The following is a 20,933-nucleotide window of genomic DNA, read 5'->3' on the forward strand; positions in this document are numbered from 1 at the left end:
ATTTAAACTTTCATCCATCTCGTGTACTTTCCATCCTAACAATTTCATGCAAGTGATCTTAATTCAGGCTGCATGTTATAAGGCATGAATTAGGATCACAATCTTTTTAAACCAAAAAAGGTTTAGAAACGTGGAACCTTGTAAGTCTTGGCTCGTATTCGAGACCCTTTTCCCTTCTTACATCACTTATTGCGTGGTGAACAGTTGGACACTTGTTTATTAAGAAAAGGTAAGCCCTCAGACTGAATGTAAAGCTGCACATTGACCTGGTCTTGCGTGTGGAGACAGTCACATTATGGTCAAGGGAGCAAGAAATGGTACCTGAAGAACCGCTCCATCAACCTCTGAAGATGCAGAATCCAGTTATCTTTTGCAGGATGGATCGATTGAGCTCTGTACGTAATTAAGTTCACAACAGAAGATTCCTACAAATTTAAAAGGGGGGGGGGGGGAACGAACAGCTTCAGCACAGCCAAGTTAATAGCAAATTAAACCACACTGAAGAGTACAAGAGCCTAGGTCAGGGGTGGGCAATTCTGGTCCTCGAGAGCCGGAGCCAGGTCAGGTTTTCAGGATATCCACAATAAATATGCATGAGATAGATTTGCATCTCAAGGAGGCAGTGCATGCAAATCCATCTCGTACATATTCATTGTGGATATCCTGAAAACCTGACCTGTTCCGGCTCTTGAGAACCGGAATTGCCTACCCTAGCCTAGGTGATATGAAGACATTTGAGTTTGTACAACTTGTTAGAGGCTTTCCAGCTCAGGCGCTCCCCCCTCCCCCATCCCCAGTTTAAGTGAAACCATCATGCTTACAGGTCGCTGCTCTGCGCAACGCTCCACAACCTCAAAGTATCTCTCCTTAGAGCCATGGAATTCATTCAGGTCATAAAGTTCCTCCACAGTGTTCAATAGATCATGAACAACAGACTTCAGCTCCTGGCTCTTCAAAGACTAGAGGAAGAAAGATGGACAGGTCAGTGCACTGCTGAATGATGCCCCATCAGGTCCCTGCAGCATGGATCTCCTATCTCCACCCCCATCCTGCTGGCTCATTTGAGGGTCCTACTAACCTGAAGCTGTTGAACTAATCTCTCAAAGACATCCAGGAGAATATCCCATGTCACAGCTTCCAGATCTCTTCCGTACTTCTTTATGAGCCTTGTTATGGACAGGACAATTTCATACGACACCACCGCATCAGGGAAAGTCATGGCCTGAAGTAACAAAGCACAGAAATTCTTCAGCTCTCAATCACAAGATCAGGGAAAAACTGAGCAAGCATGAGCCTGCTGAAAGCAACGCAAGAACGTAAGAGTTGCCATACTGGGACAGACCAAAGGTCCTTCAAGTCAAGTATCCTGTTTCCAAACAGTGGCCAACCCAGGTCACAAGTACCTGGCAAGATCCCAAAAGCGTAAAACAGGTTTTGTGCTGCTTATCCTAAGACCATCGCCCGATACAACGGCAGGATAAACTTCTTTCGTTCTGGTTGTAATACCTTTCTTGATAGTACCCAGAAGGCGAATAGAATGCTTGGTACTATCAAGAAAGTTATTACAACCAGAACGAAAAAAGTTATCCTGCCATTGTATCGGGCGATGGTGCGCCCACATCTGGAGTACTGCGTCCAATATTGGTCACTGTACCTTAAGAAGGATAAGGCGATACTCGAGAGGGTTCAGAAAAGAGCGACACGATTGATAAAAGGTATGGAAAACCTTTCATATGCTGAAAGATTGGAGAAACTGGGGCTCTTTTTCCTGGAGAAGCGGAGACTTAGAGGGGACATGCTAGAGATTTACAAGATCATGAAGGGCATAGAGAAAGTGGAGAGGGACAGATTCTTCAAACGTTCGAAAACTACAAGAACGAGAGGGCATTCGGAAAAATTAAGAGGGGACAGATTCAGAACCAATGCTAGGAAGTTCTTCTTCACCCAAAGGGTGGTGGACACCTGGAATTCGCTTCCAGAGGGTGTGATAGGACAGAGTACGGTATTGGGGTTCAAGAAGGGATTGGATGATTTCCTGAAGGAAAAGGGGATAGAAGGATATAGATAGAGGATTACTATTCAGGTCCTGGACCTGATGGGCCGCCACATGAGCGGACTGCTGGGCGTGATGGACCTCTGGTCTGACCCAGCAGAGGCACTGCTTATGTTCTTATGAATAACCAGTGGATTTCCCCCAAAGTCATCTCAATAATGGCCTATGGACTTCTCTTAGGAAATTATACAAACCTTTTTTAAACTCCGCTAAGTTAACATGCCCTGTGCATTCTTGCTATCCTAAAGTCTGGTAAAACTTGGCAAGTAGAATTTTGAGAAACTATGACCAAGGTGTTTGCATTTCAGTTTCTTAAAGGTTCTGGGTAGTCACTTGTTATTGAGAAGTGTCCAACTGCTTTTTCAGTAGAGCAGCAAGACAACTTAAGTTTCTCAGTCAATTACCACCCTGAACACAAAAGCATGCTGTTTGGCATCTCAGCATCTAGAAATAGCTTTAAAGTGTGTCAGTTTGACAGTCTTATTATTAGACCCTGATCCCAAGCTTACCTTGTAGAAAGAAGGCAGCACGGAAGTTGGTGAGTTCTTCAGTGAAGGCAACCGATGGGCTCCCCAGAGTGCCATGCCAACGAAGAACACTGCACCCCTCAGCACTGCTGCATCCTCCATATACATTCTGTGGAAGAGGAAAAAAAAGCCATTTCACCTCAAAAGTTACAATGCACTTAGGCACAGAGTGCCAGAGTCACAGGGCTACACTACACCTCAGCCCCACACTTAATACCAATGCTTCTCAAAAGTTTGGGGAATGTGAACAGCATGTGCAAACTGGATATAGTATGCCCTTCTGCCACTACAGGAGTCTAGCAGTATGCTTTGTGAATCAGCGCACCAACGGGAGTGCAGCTGAGTGATCGCGTTGTTTTGTTCTGTGTGATTTTGTAAGGCTGTGCTTTAGTGACTCGGCGGATTTTACTGAGCAAAGAATCTGCATCAAATTTTGTTTCAAACTTTAAAAAAACTGCTGCAGAAATCGATCACATGCTCCAGGAAGCCTTTGGAGATAATGCCATGTGCCAAAGGAAAACCTTTCTTTGGTACAAACGCTTCCAAGGACGGACGAACATCTGTCCATGACGATGACCGTTCTGGACGACTGTCAACAAGCACAACACTGGAAACCACAGCAAAAGTTCATGAGATTATCCTTGCAGATCGTAGGCAAACTATCCATGTTTGTGAGATAGGAGGACAGTAACAAATTTTGTCGGACACGTTTCTGCAAAATTTGTGCCAAGATTGCTAACCATCATAACATGCCCACTCACACATCACTCGTTCGACAATGCCTGACTTCCAGAAACATTAGAGTGATTATGCACCCTCCCTATTCGCATGACCTTGTCTCCTGTGATTTTTTCCGATTCCCTAAAATGAAATTACAACTGAAAGGGCGCCGTTAACACGATTGAAGAGATCCAGGTAGGAGGTCCTCAAGGCACTCTACCAAGATGTCTTCCCAGCGTTTTTCCCATGAGTCCATGCATCTATGGATCGCTGTATACCAGGGGCCTCAAAGTTCCTCCTTGAGGGCCGCAATCCAGTCGGGTTTTCAGGGATTTCCTCAATGAATATGCATGAGATCTATGTGCATGCACTGCTTTCAATGCATATTCATTGAGGAAATCCTAAAAACCCAACTGGATTGCGGCCCTCAAGGAGGGGCTTTGAGATCCCTGCTATATACATTCTCAAATGGACTACTTCAAAGGAGACGGTGGAAACTAGGAGTGTCTGTAAGCAATTTTTTTTTTTTTTACAACTGAATTCCCCGAACCTTTGGGTAGCACCTTTGTCTGACAAAAATGATGCTTCAACAATTTTTTTAACTGACACAGGAAAGGAATGGAAAACAAAGATGAAAATGTCCTGGCTTGAATATGCTGTGCATATTACATATATATTACAAGTGGTGTAGCGGGGAGGCTGGCACCCCACATCGCTGGGCTGTGCACCCTCCCACCACTTAAGCACCCCCGTGTTATCTGTTGAAATGATCGCTGGCGTGAGCAGTACCAACTCCTTACTACACCACTGGGGACGCTTTCACTATGAGGAAAGGCTAAAGTGGCTAGAGTACTTCAGTTTGGATAAGAGATGGCTCGAGGTGATATGATAGAGTTCTATAAAATACTGAGTGGTGTGGAAAGGGTAGATCTGAATCGCTCGTTTACCATTTCCAAAAAACCAGGACTAGGAGGCATGCGATGAAGCTACTAAGTAGTAGATTTAAAACAAGACTAAGAAAATGTTTCTTTACGTAACGTGTAATTAAACTCTGGAATTTGTTACTGGAGAATGTGGTGAAAAATCAATTAGCTTAGCAGGGTTTAAAAAAAAGAAGGCTTGGATAATTTCTTAAGAAAAGTCTATATGCCATTAGTAATATGAACTTGAGGAAATCCACTGCTTATTCCTAGGCTAAGCAGCATAAAATCTGTTTTACTACTTGGGATCTAGATAGGGACTTTGGACCTGGGTTGGCCACCATTGGAAACAGGATACTGGGCTTCCTGGACCTCTGATGTGTCCAGTATGGCAACTCTTATGTTAACCATCTAAATGTTTTATTGTGTTTGTCTTGTTTAAAACATGTTTAGCATTTTTAATATGTATGCATGTAATTCTATAAACCACATAGTTTTTATGCGGTATATACAAATTTTAATATAAGTAAACTGTGGAACATACAAAAAACCAGACTGCAAGGAGTAATTCTCAGGTTAGTTTAAGCAATTTAGATGCTGTTAGATGGATTCATCAAATCAAAAGGTTGTGTTTTTTTCTATTTCATTTAACATATTCAAAGTTACCGGTTAGGAGACTTGGTAATTTCATGAACCATTGAGCAATAGTAGGCCATGTTGAATTCAAAGCAAAATTTTAAAAAAGTCTTTAGGCCACAGAGGTTATGAAATCAGTGAAATAAGGCAAAAAGAGGACAAGTCCTACTTTTGCTCTCAAAGACTCGATTGTCATTTATACCATGAAAAAAACAAACAAAGCCGATGTCTATAATTATGTAGTTAGAAGAATTTATATTACTCAGAAGGGGCTGAGAGACAAAAGCTTATTCTACAGTATGCAACCAACAAGCTGAAGGCAGAATGCCAGAGATTAGAAGTGCTCATGGCCCTCCAACAAATAAGCAGCAGCAGCAGCACAGCCCAGCGACCCACCTAGGGAGGAGAAGGGGGGGTCACTAACTCACCGTACCTGTCCTCCATAATCCGGCACATGTTATAGACTGCACTGTGTCCAAGATGTGTTCCCAGCAGGTTGCGCATGAGCTAAAAGCAAAGTCACTACGTCAAGAAAAGCGGATCAGAAGTTAAGAGATTTCATTCTGCAATTCCAAAGTGGGTCTAGTACACGCAGCACTAGTTTAATGGGACTTGTAAGCTCAGTTTCTAGGTGAAAAAGGAACATGCATGTCACTGATTGATGTTATTTTGTGCATCAATAACAGAACCGTTTAATACCAGCATGTCTAAATCCACAAGTAGTCAAAACCCCAAATAAAGGCCAACTATAGAAAGAAAGGAACAGCTTGCTCACTCTCGGAGACGAAGACTATTTATCTCAAGTGCCCAAAGTCTACAACCAGAGCATATCGTAGTTGTTCAACTTATAACTGGGCTATCATTGATGTTTGTCTTATTTTCTCTGAGAGCTGTGATTTAAATTATCTTAACTTGTTTAACTGTGAACTATCATTTAAAATATGACTCAATCACACAATGGTGCTGCTACTGTTTGCTGAATGTAACATAAGTGTGATTGAGTCATATTTTAAATGATAGTTCACAGTTAAACAAGTTAAGATAATTTAAATCACAGCTCTCAGAGAAAATAAGACAAACATCAATGATAGCCCAGTTATAAGTTGAACAACTACGATATGCTCTGGTTGTAGACTTTGGGCACTTGAGATAAATAGTCTTCGTCTCCGAGAGTGAGCAAGCTGTTCCTTTCTTTCTATAGTTGGCCTTTATTTAGGGTTTTGAATATTTATACTATTTATTGAATTGGACTGTAAACCCACAAGTAGGCCATGATTTCCCCCCCCCCCCCAAAAAAAAAACAAACAAACAAAAAAAAGTTTCCTGCAGCGGCCGAAACAGCCTTTCAAAACTTGTTGTGCAGCCTGGAAGAGAGGGAGTGTCCCACATGCCCTTTTAACTGTTCATTAAATATACACATTTCCAAAAGCTAGCAACCAGCTCTCACAAAACTAATAAAATGTTCTTATGGCGGCTCCTTGAGTTTAAATGGCATGGGAAGGGAGAAACATTTACAAATCACACTGACCTTCCAGCATGGCTCACAGAGTTCCTTCACGTTAATGGTGCGGCAGAGAGTAATGATGAAACCAGGAAGGCTCTCGGAGGGAAGGCAGTTGTAGCAAACCACGGCATCCAGAACTTTCAGGGAAACCTAGCAAGGACAGCACAGTTTCAGTCACCGTGATGGGTTTATGCAAGAAAGAGCAGCCAAGAAGAGGAGGAAGAAAAGGAGGGAACCCTACCAACTACACCCAAATGGCAAAAGAAAGACTGAAGAGCAGAAAACCCTAGAAACATTTACCTCTATGTCCACAGAAGATGCCGTACGATTACACAGCAGGCAAATCATTCTGTTAAGAGAAGAGAGTCAGAATTTGAGTTATACCTACTGAATCCCCAACTGCAAGGCATGGAAAAAGCTGCAAAATTGGCCAAACCTCCCTCCCCCAGCCCCTACTCGGCTTAGAGGTACAACTGCAGCGTTTCTCAACCCTCCCCTGAAGGTCCTCTCAGCTCGTCAGAATTTCACATCACCACAATGAAGGTGCACGATTCATCGGATCCAAACCCAAATTAGTTCGGAGTGCCTCCACTGAAGGGTTCAGAGGCAGATTCTAGCAGAGAACAGCAAAAGCACCAGCTAAATAAGAAGTAGGCCCAATACCCCACCCTCAAGAATTCATGAAAGCTCTTACTGGACCATAGGAGCAATGTATTGATGAAGGTGACAGCTGTTGAACTTGACCAAATTCACCAGGAGCTGAAGGAATTCTGAAGACAGACTGACATCCATCCACTGTAGGACAAACTCAGCTGGGGGAAGAGAAGAGAAAGCATGACGTGAACCACCAGAGGAAAGTCTTTCCTTTGATCCTTCTCCATTACAGAGCTATTGACAAGTTCCCCTTCATCAGAATGAGCTAGACCAGAAGTGTCAAAGGGTGACAGAACAAGGCTACTCCCCCTTTCCTCTAGGCTTCACTGTGATCCTTGTTCAGCAGCGACAGCCTATACAGGGCCTTCAAACCACTGAAAGTTCCTATACTGCCTCCTCCTCCTGCCTGCACGGCCAGGACTAAAAACCTGTGCAGAGAACTGGAATCTGTAAGGATCCATCACTGCTGCCACCTCCGGGCTTTAGATGCAAAGGGAGGGAGAAATGCAGACCCACTACTTTGGTTTCATCCTCATCCATCAGTTTTAAGTGTTAACATGGGATTTATATTGGACAAACATTTGGGGAAGCACTGGCCTAGCTGGTATCTATTTGAATTAATTTTAGGAACGTATATTTCCCTCCAGTCAAAAATACCTCATAAAAACTGTAAAAAACAAAACAAAAAAAAAAACCCAAAACAAACAAACCCAAAAAAACCCATCACACAAAACTAACTCCACAGAAAGCACTTCAATCCCCCAAAATAATCCGCTCAACTATGTAACTTCTGGAATTGTTCAGATAACCTCTTATGTAATCCGCCTTGAACCGCAAGGTAATGGCGTAATAAGTTACTAATTTAATGTAATATAATTTTGTAAGTGAAGGGAAAACTAAAAGATTTTTGATTGGAACCTGCCCCGAAATCCCTTTTTTTGTTGTTTTGTATTATGTTCGACACAAAAAGAGGCAAGAGAGATGTATTAATAAAAGTGGCTGGTATAGACATCAATTAATGTCCAACAAACGTCCTTGATCTAAAAAGAAGCATTTGGCTTCTAGCATGGAGACACCAATCTGACACACCCTGTTTATTTATTGTCCCTTGAAGGTGGCGTCTATTAGATTAATTACAAGGGCTTGTTCCAGTTATATTACACCATGACTAAGGGAATCACATTGGCTCCCAATTGCTCAGTTGTGACAGCATTTGGTCCCCTACATTCCTAGTCAAGCTTTGAGATTGTAAGAACGTTAACAGTTGTTATACAACTGTTATTTAGGGTACAGTTAGATTCTACTAGGGATTTCTGCATTCTGTTTCTTGGCCTCCACTTCCCTCCCTCCCCCAATTGTAAGTTCTCTCTGCCTCCTTCCAACCTATTTTCTCCATCATCTTTCCCCCCTCTCTACAATGATGTGGCTCCCTTAGGCTCTGTTCTAGTGGTCCTGTTACCAAAGTTGGGGAAAGTCACTATCACAGGCACCTCCTATTTCCCCAACCCACCCTCCCCCAAGTTGTACCCTAACTAAAAAGAGCAAGAATACCCACTCGCTCCTGTCTCTTAGCACAGCCATCTTGAAAAATGGTGATGAGGAGGGGAGCAGGTTAGGGCATGCCACTAGAAACCAGGATATTTTTTTAATTTAAGGAAGGAGGGTTTCAGAGAGAGAAGGAAGCCACAGATTCTTGGGAACTCCATCTTGAAGGGGGGGGGGCTTGGGGGGGGAGCAACAGACACTAAGAAAAGGATTTTTTGTTTGTTTTTTAAACTATCGAGAGGACAGGATAATGGTTGGGGCAGGCAGGGGACTGGGCCAATGCAAACTGCAAGCAACTTAAAAAAAAAAATCAGAAATAAAAATCACCTTTCCAGATGCAAGAGCCAATCACTGCTCACTCACTGACAGGAAGGGTAATATTTCATAATGAGCTGAATTTTAATGCAGTAGTTTGCATGTTCGATTCAGCATGCTATGGTATTTATGGATCATCATTTTACTGTTCTGTCTTTCTACATTGGCCTTCTCCAAACTGTTCACCGAGTTGTGGGCATACTGCAAAGATCTGTCCCCAAAACCAGAGACTGACCACTTGCAAGACTTCTTCTGCTTTAAGACTGTTTAATCTCCCCAATTTACGCTCTCTTTTGGGCAGATGCGGGGAAGAGGATTTAATATGTTCAAGAGCTGACCCCAGCACTCCCCTTTCTACACGGAAAAGCGGGAGACGTTGGCCACACACTAGCTAATGAGATCCCATTGCAAATCAGCTCCTTAAAAACATTCAAAGTCCAAATGTTTCACAGCATCATACCCAGTCCTTCCTCCAAATGGGTTGTATCTCTCCCATTGTCTGTAAGGGCTTTAAAAACCTCCAGCCGCTCCTGTAGATCTTCATTAGAGGGATAGTCCTTGATGACCTTGAAGAAGCGTGCTCTTAGGAAGCCCAGCCTTTCCCCCTTAGGAAAAAAAAAAAAAAAAAACCCACCACCGATTAGGCTTAGTCTTATATAGTTCAAGATAATCTGTGCAAAACTCTGCTGCACGACTCATCTTCTACCAACCTCACTCCACTCATGTCACCCCTATCCTTAAATCTCTTCATTGGCTCCCTATCCGCCATCGTATACAGTTCGAGCTCCTATTGCTGCCCTACAAGTGTTCATTCTGCTGCCCCTCAATATCTCTTCTTGCTTCTCTCCCCTTATACACCTCCCAGAGAACTCTGTTCCTCAGATAAACCACTCTTAGCTCTACCCTTCTCCTCCACTGCCAATTCCAGATTTTGTTCCTTTCATCTAGCTGCCCCCTATGCCTGGAATAAAATTACCCAAGTTTGTCTGCCATGTCCCTTCCCTTGTTTAAAAGCAGACTGAAAACCCACCTTTTGGATATAGCCTTCAATCCATAACCCTACTCCCCACAATCCCAGCCAGCTGATTAACTGTTCCCCTTAACTGTATCCATGACATCTGTTTGTCTTTGTCGTAAGCTCTTTTGAGCAGGGACTGTCTTTCAAGTTTATTTAAAAATTTGTTAATCTGCTTATCAAATTTCTAAGTGGAGTACATATAAAATTTTTAAAAAGTTATTCCATAAAAAGACCAGACAAAGACAAGGGGGAAAGGGGAGGTAGAACTACATCAATTATAGAATAGTAAACTGAGAATGATTAACACACAAGGACAGGGGTCCCATCTATAGGAACGATTGAGGTAAAGGACATTTGCACTGAATGTCCTGAGATTGGAGAGTTATACATTAAAAGCGTCCCTAAACAGAAAGGTTCTTTGTGACTCTGTACAGCACTGAATAACGTCTGGTAACACTATAGAAATAAGTCAAAATAGTAGATGTTAACATATTAAAGACTCCTTTTGCTAAACAGCAGTAGAGGTTTCTACCTTGGGCTGGTGAGGTAAATACTGCGATGTTCATAAGGATTCTATGAGCATCGGAGCATTTACTTCGCCTGCCATTGAGTAAAACCCAGCATACGCTAGCAAAGATGGTGTCAAATCCTGTATGGAGAAAAAGTGTCTTATTCTGATGGTCTCTGAAAGAAAAAAAAGAAAGCCAAATCCACAAATGGACAGTACTTGCGAGCACCTGAGAAGGGTTTAATGTGTCTCATTCGTGAAACTTTTAGGCAATCCCATGAAAAGAGCATCTTTACCTGTCCATGAATGATTGCCTTCAACAGATGGAGCACTGCATGATGGGCTTCGGCTGCTTGATCTGGCCGCATCAGATCTGCCACTTCCCTCCACACGGACTCCACTGCATGCTATGAGAAAGACTGCATCAAAAACACCCTTCCACGCACAGGAAATCAGAACAAACTTCTCCAGATCAAAAAGATGGAAGGTCATCTGTCTAGCAGCTGACTACTATCAATTAGACTCTGAACAAAAAGCCTTTAGTGAGCATTAGAGAATGCCACAGGGACAAATTTGTCCACATCCCCGCAGGAACTCCATTTCCCCCATCCCGTCCCCGCCTCATTCCTGTAAGCTCTGCCTTAAATCGCACAAGCCTCAAACACTTATGATTTTAAAGAGTTTGAGACTTGTGAAGATGAGGATGGAGCTTGCAGGAATAGGGCAGGGACGGGAAAAATTTGTCCCCATGTCATTCTCTAGTGAGCACGAAAGCAAAAGCACGTTGGTCTGTGCCCTATACCACAAACAAGTTAATTTATCTATACCATAAGAAGCCAACAGCTCTCAATGATCTGAAGTGTGGCTCTCAAATTATGTTTCTCCAATACTTTCTCCCAAAACTTGCTGCTGGCCCTGCCTCTGGGATGTTATTTGGTTTTCCTCCTGCCCTAAACAATTTAGGGAAGGAGTGCCCAAAAGGTCGATCGTGATCCACCAGATCGCAAAGGGGGGAAATAAATCAGTTTGTAGGAGTGGCTAAAGGTTCATACGAGACAGATAAGGCCGAGGAAATGATTGAAGGACAGAATAAAGGGGGACGCACTAATAGAATATTTTGGAAATAGACAAGCTGGCAGGAGAATGTTTTAAGCTACACCTGAGCAGCCATGCTGGCTGAATTGGAGGTGAATCTCCTCCATGCCACACTGCCCAGTGGCATCTCATACTGGTAAAATCTCTTCAAAAAGTGCCTTCTGCCTCAGAATAGCAAAGATCATAGATCAGAAGAATTGAAAGCAGCATGTTTGAGACCCGAATAGTCCAGTTTTAGCACTGGTGGCATTGGTAGGTTTACCAGATGTCCAAGAAAACCCGGACTTGTCCTCTTTTTAGAGGACTGTCCAGGTGTCTGGACGGATTTTCAAAACCCAGCCGTCTGTCTGGGGCCGAGCCACATGTCCTTTTCTTTAATGACGCGATCTGGTAACCCTAGGCATTGGGCACATGCTTTCCTTCTGGATAACTCATTTTACTCAAAAACAGTGAATTCCTCTATAAATTCTCACAGGTGAAGCCGTTTTGTTGTATATCTAAACCAAAAGCTGGCAAGACTTCTGCTGCACACATGCCAGAAAAAGGCAGATCCTTAAGACGTTTCAGAGACAAGCCAGCAGAAGTCTACAGTCCAATTTCCCTACACTCCACCGTTTCTTTCTGACTTATCTTTTGTTCCGATACGCCTCGATACAAGGTACTGAACGAAGAATAAATAAACTAAGTGAAGCCTGTAAACCTACCTCTTCAAATCTTTTGGTTCTTGCCAGGTCAGAGATGTGATATATTGTTTTTATTCGATTATTCAACCCACATTCTGCACCCAGCTCCTGCAAGGGGAGAAAAAATTCAAAACACTTTGCCAACACCAAAGCTGAACGTAGGACCAGGCAGTATGTGGTCTTCAGAAACTGTTGAATGGCTTGGAGTTTAGAGGGGTTTCAATGAATTTGTGCAAGTTAGGTTTGCATGCCAACCCTCCTCCATTGTATGGAAATCTCTCATGCATATTCATTGGGTGAAGGGGGGGTGTCTTGAGAACCAGTGTTTTAGAGCTGGGGGCACTTGGCATTCACGCCCTTGCACCACAAACTTGTCAGTGCCTTATGTTTGCTTCAGATAAACATTTAGATTTTGAAGAAGTCCCTTCCCAATCTGTTATACACCTTTTACACTGGTAATTAAGGGGAAAGAAGGCAGCTGAAAAATTCAAAGCAGCATGCTATCTTCTGCAGAATAAAGCTCAGTATTACAAAATGCCTGACCTGTAGCAGAGATTAACATTGTGCAAGAAAATCAGCCGAAGAACAGCAGACATTTCAGTACTGGGGGATTAATGACCCACTAATCTACTCTATATCACAACCCCACATGGAAACCTGATATCCACCCTGCAACACTAAAAGGCCTTACTCGCACACAAAACTCCAATCACACAACAAATAAATAGCAGGAAGGGAAAAGAAAAAAGAAGTGGAGAAAAAGCCTCAGTTCAGCTTCATCTGGCAAAAAACTCCCCTTCTTCAGAAAAACACTCCTGCACACCCAACAAAATATGGAGAAAAGCTCTATAATAGCCTGCAGAGTGATATCAAACAGCACGCCAGGCCTCACAGCCCAAAATCGTGATCATGTGAACAAATGAGCACTACAGCATTACAGTCCAGGATCTTGCATAGAAGACAGAATGAGAAACAACTTAGCTGCTATCGGCTTCCAGGATGTTCTCAGTCCAGCACTTCACCTCCTGTGCCTAACAGCTACAGACTCAACAGGGAACCCTCCGTTTCGCTTCATTCGCTGCGTCAGGGGTTATCAACTTCACTGCTTCTCAAACATAATTTCCAGACCCAACACGCTCTTCAGGCTCTCGTTCCACTTCACAAATTGATACTGGCGCAGGAACAATCTCTCTTCATCCACCAATCAAAATCATTCAGGACCCGAAAAAGGCCGCCCATTCAATCCGGGCATTCAGTCTATCGGGTTGCACGGACTGCAACATGAAAATCCATTTCTGCTCTTTCTGTCGGAGCAAACGTCTCCAATCACCCCGCCGGGCAGGATAAGCAAAATGTTCAATCACTAGGCACCGCAGCACACCGAACTCGTGATCAGCCTCCAAGAAGTGCATCACCAACGGTTCCTCCAGAACCGAGTGTTGACACAAGATCTGTGTTCAATCACTCTAGTTTTAAATTGTCGATAAGTGTGTCCCACCTAAATCTTAAGACAGGGGCAGATGATGACATAACCACCCCCTCTGTTAAACATGAAGTGGAACCTTGCAATTTATATACTTTACCCGTCTTGGGATGCACTAACTGATCTGATTCTATCATTAAAGAACACACAGAGCAACGACCGCAGCTCCGGTGGCCCAATGTTGTCAGAGTCTAGGTCAGATACAACAGGCTAAGTATGTCACTCAAATTCCGATTACGCCCATATGAAAATAAAATCTTTAGACACAGTTTTTTGCCAGATGAAGCTGAACCGAGGCTTTTTCTCCACTTCTTTTTTCTTTTCCCTTCCTGCTATTTATTTGTTGTGTGATTGGAGTTGTGTGTTTGAGTAAGGCCTTTTAGTGTTGCAGGTTTCCATGTGGGGTTGTGATATAGAGTAGATTAGTGAGTTTATATGACCCACCTACCTGATCCTACTGCTGAATTAAACTTTGCCAGAAAGATTTCCACCCTATTGAACTCAAAAGAAGCAGTTCTGGAATAAGAAGTGAGTGCTGATCAAACTCTAGTTAATTAATTCCTTTCCTATCCCCAGTGAGCTCAGAATTTGATAAGAGGCCAAGACAAGCGATGGAAAATCTGCAAACAAGAAACGATTAACTCATGACTATTCTGCCTTTGTATATGAGGACCAGGAGGCTCTGCAAGAACATTCCTACAAGTAATGTGAACAAGGCAGTCTACTTACCTTCAATATTTCTGCAGTAATTATTATTTCCGTCTGTCTACCTTCTGACTGCTTTGCACTAATCCGCGATGGTGTCAAACCAAGAAAGTGCTTGAACTTTTCCCGGAATCCCGAATCCTTACTTTGCTGCTTTGCCATCATTGAAAATCAAGTCACATGTCCCTGTGTAAAGGAAAGCAAGCGATAGAGAACATCCAAGCCAAGCCATATAGCCAACCAACAATTGTTCCTAGTAGGGAACAGAGGTCATTTAGAGCCAATCAACAATTGTTCCTAGTAGGGAACAGAGGTCATTTAGAGCCAATCAACAATTGTTCCTAGTAGGGAACAGAGGTCATTTAGAGCCAATCAACAATTGTTCCTAGTAGGGAACAGAAGTCATTTAGGTCCCATTTTCTCTCTTGTTTTGGAATAAGCCTGGCACATCCAGACCACTAAACACTGCCAGCTACTCCATTGATATACTGCTATTTGTGCATGGTTTACACAATCAAAACGGTTTACATGGAGCAATAAAGCGTTAAGTGACTTCCCCAGAGCCACAAGTAGAGAATGCCATGGGGACAAATTTGACCCCTTTGGAATTCAATTTTGCTGCCCCCCATGAGTTTTGTCCCTGCCCCATTCCTGTAAGCTCTCCCTTAACCCTTTCAGGACCAAGGGACATATTTGTCCCATAACTTTAAAATCCTATAAATTTTGATTGGGATAGTCTACAGTTCTAAATTTGATATGTACGGATTCCATATGATACTGCCTTTATGTAAACAAACTGGTTCCGACATTCATTCATTAGCGTCGTTGCCAGATTGACGAGAAGATTCACTTGCCACACTGTCCATAAGCCAGAAGTGTGATTTTTTAAATAAAAATAATGATATTTCACAAAAAAAATCAATTTTTTGGCATCTGCAAGCCCTTTTTACCATAAAAATGTCGTCAAAACCACAAAAATTGGCCTACGATCCTTATGGTCCTGAAAGGGTTAACCGCACAAGCTTCAAACACTTATGATTTGAAAGTGTTTGAGGCTTGTGCAGATGAGGACAGAGCGTGCAGGAATGGGACAGGAAAAGAACTCATCAGAATGGGAAATGAGTTCCTACGAGGATGGGGAAAAAAATAACATAATATATAATAGAATTTATTTATATACCGCAAAGCCATGAAGTTCTGTGCGGTTTAAATCATTTAAAATACAAAAGAAATTGAAGAAAAATTAGAACGTTAAAACCAATGACTTATCTAATCTTCCATTTGCGAGTCACACATACCTATACAGGCTCAAGGCGACAGATCAAAAAGGAAGGGAAGAGGAGTAGGGGAAGGAGTGGACACAGCGGCGACAACCGACAAATTGGAATCACTATGGGTTAAAATACCGGGAAAGAATGGGCCCGAGATAAAGATGGGCCTGTACTATCGTCCACCTGGGCAAACAGAAGCAAACAATGAAGAAATGAAAGCCGAGATGAGGCGAGAATGCAAAAACAGTAACACGATTGTTATGGGAGACTTCAACTATCCCGGGATAGACTGGAGTCTTGGAAACTCAAAATGCGCTAGGGAGACCGGATCCCTGGAGGATCTACAGGACTGCTTCATGGAGCAGCTTGTCAGAGAACCGACGAGAGGGACTGCCACCCTGGACCTAATCCTCAATGGGTTAAGAGGATCTGCAAAGGAAGTGGAAGTAGTGGGACCGTTGGGAAACAGCGATCGCAATATGATCAAGTTCAAAGTTGAAGTAGGAAGAGAACCACAGCGACAACTTTTAACTTCAAGAAAAGAAACTATGAAGCGATGAGAGTAATGGTAAGAAAGAAACTTAGGAACAGCACGAAGAAATCACAGACTGTAGAGCAAGCCTGGTCTTTATTCAAGGACACATTGAGCAAAATCTGTATAGCCTCAGATTTAGAAAAGGATGCAAAAAGAACAAAAGACCCGGTATGGATAACCAAAGAAGTGAAGAAAGCGATAAGAGACGAGAAACATTCATTCTGGAAATGGAAAAAAAGAACAAAACCGGGGAGAACTGGAAAGAGCACAGGAAGCATCAAAAAGAATGTCACTGCGTGATTAGAAAAGCAAAAAGAGAATATGAAGAGAGGCTAGCCAGGGAAGCACGAAATTTCAAACCGTTCTTCACATATGTTAAGGGGAAACAGCCGGCTAGGGAGGAGGTGGGACCGCTGGATGACGGAGATAGGAAAGGAGCGGTGAAGGAGGGAAAAGAAGTGGCGGATAGACTAAACATGTTCTTTTCGTCAGAATTTACAAAAGAGGACACATCCAACGTGCCGGAACCTGATAAAATCTTCAAAGGAGACCAAGCAGAAAAATTAACATCCATGGAGGTAAGCCTCGAGGACGTACACAAGCAGATAGATTAAAAACTGACAAATCTCCGGGCCGTATGGAATCCACCCAAGGGTACTGAAAGAACTAAAGGAGAAAATAGCGGAACTACTACAGAAGGTTTGTAACATATCCCTGAAAACAGGCGCGATCCCGGAAGATTGGAGGATAGCTAATGTTACGCCCATCTTTAAAAAAGGATCGAGAGGTGACCTGGGGAACTACAGACCGGTAAGTCTGACTTCGGTTCCAGGGAAGATGGCGGAAGCGCTGATAAGACAGCATCGATGAGCATCTAGAAAGGAATAAACTGATGAAAACAAGCCAACTTGGCTTCTGCAAGGGAAGATTGTGCTTAACGAACTTATTGCACTTCTTCGAAGGAATTAACAAACAAATGGACAAAGGGGACCCAATAGACATCGTATACTTAGATTTCCAAAAAGCCTTTGACAAGGTACCCCATAACTGCCTACTAGGCAAACTGAAGAACCATGGGGTGGAAAGAGAAGTACATAGATGGATCAAAAATTGGTTGGTGGGTAAGAAGCAAAGAGTAGGAGTGAAGGGTCACTACTCGGACTGGAGGAGGGTCACGAGTGGTGTTCCGCAGGGGTTGTTACTCGGACCGCTGCTGTTCAACATATTTATAAACAATCTAGAAACAGGGACAAAGTGCGAACTAATAAAATTCAGACGACACCAAACTAGTGAAGTTGGGACCAAAGAGGACTGTGAGGATTTACAAAGGGACCTGAACAAACTAGAAGAGTGGGTGACGAAATGGCAGATAAAGTTAATGTAGAGAAATGTAAAGTCTTGCATGTAGGAAAGGGAAACCCGAAGTACAGTTATACGATGGGAGGGCTGGTAATGGGTGAAAGTACCCTAGAAAAGGACTTGGGGTGATGGTGGACAGAACAATGAAGCTGTCGGCACAGTGCGCAGCGGCTGCTAAGAAAGCAAATAGAATGCTAGGTATAATCAAGAAGGGTATTACAACCAGAACAAAAGAAGTTATCCTGCCGTTGTATCGGGCAATGGTGCGCCCGCATCTGGAGTACTGCGTCCAATATTGGTCGCCGTACCTTAAGAAGGATATGGCGATACTCGAGCGACACGATTGATAAAAAGGTATGGAAAACCTTTCATATGCTGCAAGATTAGAGAAACTGGGGCTCTTTTTCCTGGAAAAGTGGATGCTTAGAAGGGACATGAAAGAGACTTACAAGATCATGAAGGGCATAGAGAAAGTGGAGAGGGACAGATTCTTCAAACGTTCAAAAACTACAAGAACGAGAGGGCATTCGGAAAAATTAAGAGGACAGATTCAGAACCAATGCTAGGAAGTTCTTCTTCACCCAAAGGGTGGCGGACACCTGGAATTTGCTTCCAGAGGGTGTGATAGGACAGAGTAGTTTTGGGGTTCAAGAAGGGATTGGATGATTTCCTGAAGGAAAAGGGGATAGAAGGGCATAGATAGAGGATTACTATACAGGTCCTGGACCTGATGGGCCGCCACGTGAGCAGACTGCTGGGCATGATGGACCTCTGGTCTGACCCAGCAGAGGCACTGCTTATGTTCTTATGAGCTGCTCTAACCACTAAGCCACTCCTCCGCTACACTGGGTGTCCCACTGATGGAGGCGATTTTCACATTCCCAGTGGGCTAAGCAAGGTTACAACACCAACAGCAAAGACTTTAAGAAATAATAATAGTAATAATGATCAGAGGCTGGTGACTTATCTAATCAGAATATCTGAATCACATTTATTCAGCACAGGATCAAGGCAATTTACAAAGAGGTTCATGCAGTGACATGGGGAAATAGTTACATCACATTGTAGAGAACTGTTGCAAGAGGTTGTCCAGAGTAAGAGGCCTGTACTAAGGCATAAGCTTGTTTAAGAGAAAGTGGACTCTTGCCTTCTAAAGTTACTCATTAATCAAGCTCCCAGGTGTTTGTTTTTTTTTGTAGCAAAGGAAAATAGTGTGAATTACAAAAAGTGAAGACTTGGACTCAAGACCATGTAACATAGTAAATGACAGCAGATAAAGACCTGAATGGTCCATCCAGTCTGCCCAATAGTCACACTCGTTATACACTGCCTTTTCTTTAATGTTTCTGGGCAACAGACCACTGTCTTTAGGTTCCCACTGCTAGAGTTGCCTTCGAAGCCCACTTCAGCCTATTCTAACCATCCTGACACTGGAGCTTTATCAGAGCCCTCCTCAGCTCATTCTGGGACACCAGACCGTGAAGGATTGCCCAGTACTGGACTTAGTTTGTTTTGTACCATTTATTTTCTAATTAGAGGTCCTATGTTCATCCTATGCTTTTTTGAATCCCATCACTATTTTCATCTCCACCACCTCCCTCGGGAGGGCATTCCAGGCATCTACCACACTCTCCACAACTCCATGAAAAATAATTTTCTAACATTACTCCTAAGTCTGCCACCCCACAACCTCAATTCATGCCCTCTAGCTCTACCATTTTCCTTTCTCTGGAAAAAATTAATACATTTCAAGTATTTAAACATCTGCATCATATCTCCCCTGTCCCTTCTCTCCTCTAGAGTATACCAGTCCCCAAGTTACAGATGCCCTACTTAAATACGACTCGTACTTAAGATCATGGTTGCGGCTTCATTTGATTTCACTGAACAGTATTTCCAGTGGCCTAGACTCCTACACTTCTGTAGCAGATTCAGGCCATGATGCATGGCCACATTAAGAACAGTGTGTGGATGTGCATGCTATAACTTAGAGGGAACACCAGTAAAGACAGTTTGCCATTTTGTCAGATGGGAGGAGGTAAGCAGTAAGAATCTTAAAATCTACAAGTTCTGAGTTACATACAAATCCGACTTAACAGCTTTAAAAACATATCTTGTTCTTAACTCGGGAACTGCCTATATTAAGACGTTTCAATCTCTTCTTGTACATCTTTTAGCACAAACCCCATACCATTATGGGTACTTTTATATGAACTGCTTCAAGTCTTTTTTTTTTTTTGTATCTTTAGCCAGATACGGCCTACAAAAAAACTGAACATAGTACTCCAGGTGGGGCCTCCACACCTCCTTTCCTTTTGCTGATTATGCCTTTCTATAAAGGCTAGCATTCTTTTGGCTACAGCCACTGCTTTACCACATTGTTTTGTTGTCTTCAGATCCTCAGACACTTTACCCTAAGGTCCCTCTCTCCATCCATGCATATCAAGAAAAATTTAAAACCATCACTAGCAACATACATCCTAGAAAAATTAGAGGAGCAGCCTACAGAGAATCAGTGAAATGAGGGCTCAAAATCAGCTTATTCCACTAGCACACCCTCGAAAGTCCAGAGTGCTTTGGCAAACACAAAAACAGATTAGTCTAATCTATGCAGCAGGATGAGAACAAGGAAAATCATGGTTCTAACATGCTGTAGCTCCTTGTGGTCACTGCCTCAGGTGCAAGTGCAGATTTCAAATCCTCATGAGATAGAAAGTTACCTATTGTCTTGAACATAACTCACCTTCAGCTACAAACAAACAAAAAAAGTCACCAGCTCACCTCCCTCTGCCCAAAAACCAGAAAAGCACAACCCACCTTTGAGCAGGGATTTGTAAAGGCAAGTGTTAACCTCCTCTCCCACACCCCAGGGTGAATGCCTCTGTAACAGCGCAGGAGATGGGAGGGTCTCCTGGGACTACTAGGGTGATGGGAGCAGGTAAGCTGCCTTAGGTGGGTGGAGTTAGGAGATCAATACTTTTGGGGATGTTATGCAAATATGATTGACAGTTTTTATGTATGGGGGAAGGGTTGGGAGGAACCAAGCACTTGGTCTTTGACTACCTATACTCCATGGGAATGAAAAGAGCATCCACAAGAAAGGCTACCATGAGAACAAGCTGTTGATTAACTGTGCTGGAATAGCCAAGGAGAAATCTTGGGGGGAGGGGGGGGGCAGAAGGGTGAGAGAAGACCCTGCAGCCAAGGAGAAATATCATTGGGGGGGGGGGGGGCAGAAGAGTGAGAGAAAACCCTGCAGCCAAGGAGAAATGTCATGGAGGGCAGAAGGGTGAGAGAAGAGCCTACAGTCAAGGTGCCTATGTGTGCGTTACCTACATACTTGTCTGGACTGAAGCAGAGTGTGGCACAGTGGTTAAAGCTACAGCCTCAGCACCCTGAGTG

The 20,933-nt window shown here is 43.1% G+C and overlaps 1 protein-coding gene across 6 annotated transcripts in view; it reads right to left on the bottom strand.

Moving 5' to 3' along the window:
* The window catches only part of TSC2 (TSC complex subunit 2), a 99,632-nt gene that overhangs the window by 78,076 nt on the left and 623 nt on the right, over nt 1-20,933 (bottom strand). For all 6 annotated transcript variants that reach the window (XM_033962970.1, XM_033962969.1, XM_033962967.1 and 3 more), the window contains exons 2-13: nt 14,391-14,552; nt 12,200-12,286; nt 10,697-10,807; nt 9,335-9,479; nt 7,055-7,172; nt 6,661-6,709; nt 6,385-6,510; nt 5,290-5,363; nt 2,563-2,689; nt 1,079-1,222; nt 822-959; nt 322-425 (exon numbers count right to left, since the gene is read on the bottom strand). In XM_033962970.1, coding sequence (XP_033818861.1) covers nt 322-425; nt 822-959; nt 1,079-1,222; nt 2,563-2,689; nt 5,290-5,363; nt 6,385-6,510; nt 6,661-6,709; nt 7,055-7,172; nt 9,335-9,479; nt 10,697-10,807; nt 12,200-12,286; nt 14,391-14,531 — 1,364 coding nt within the window. In that variant the 5' untranslated portion in view covers nt 14,532-14,552. The remainder of the gene's footprint in view (nt 1-321; nt 426-821; nt 960-1,078; nt 1,223-2,562; nt 2,690-5,289; nt 5,364-6,384; nt 6,511-6,660; nt 6,710-7,054; nt 7,173-9,334; nt 9,480-10,696; nt 10,808-12,199; nt 12,287-14,390; nt 14,553-20,933) is intronic.

Source organism: Geotrypetes seraphini, chromosome 11 (assembly GCF_902459505.1).
Source record: "Geotrypetes seraphini chromosome 11, aGeoSer1.1, whole genome shotgun sequence".
NCBI lineage: Eukaryota > Metazoa > Chordata > Amphibia > Gymnophiona > Dermophiidae > Geotrypetes > Geotrypetes seraphini.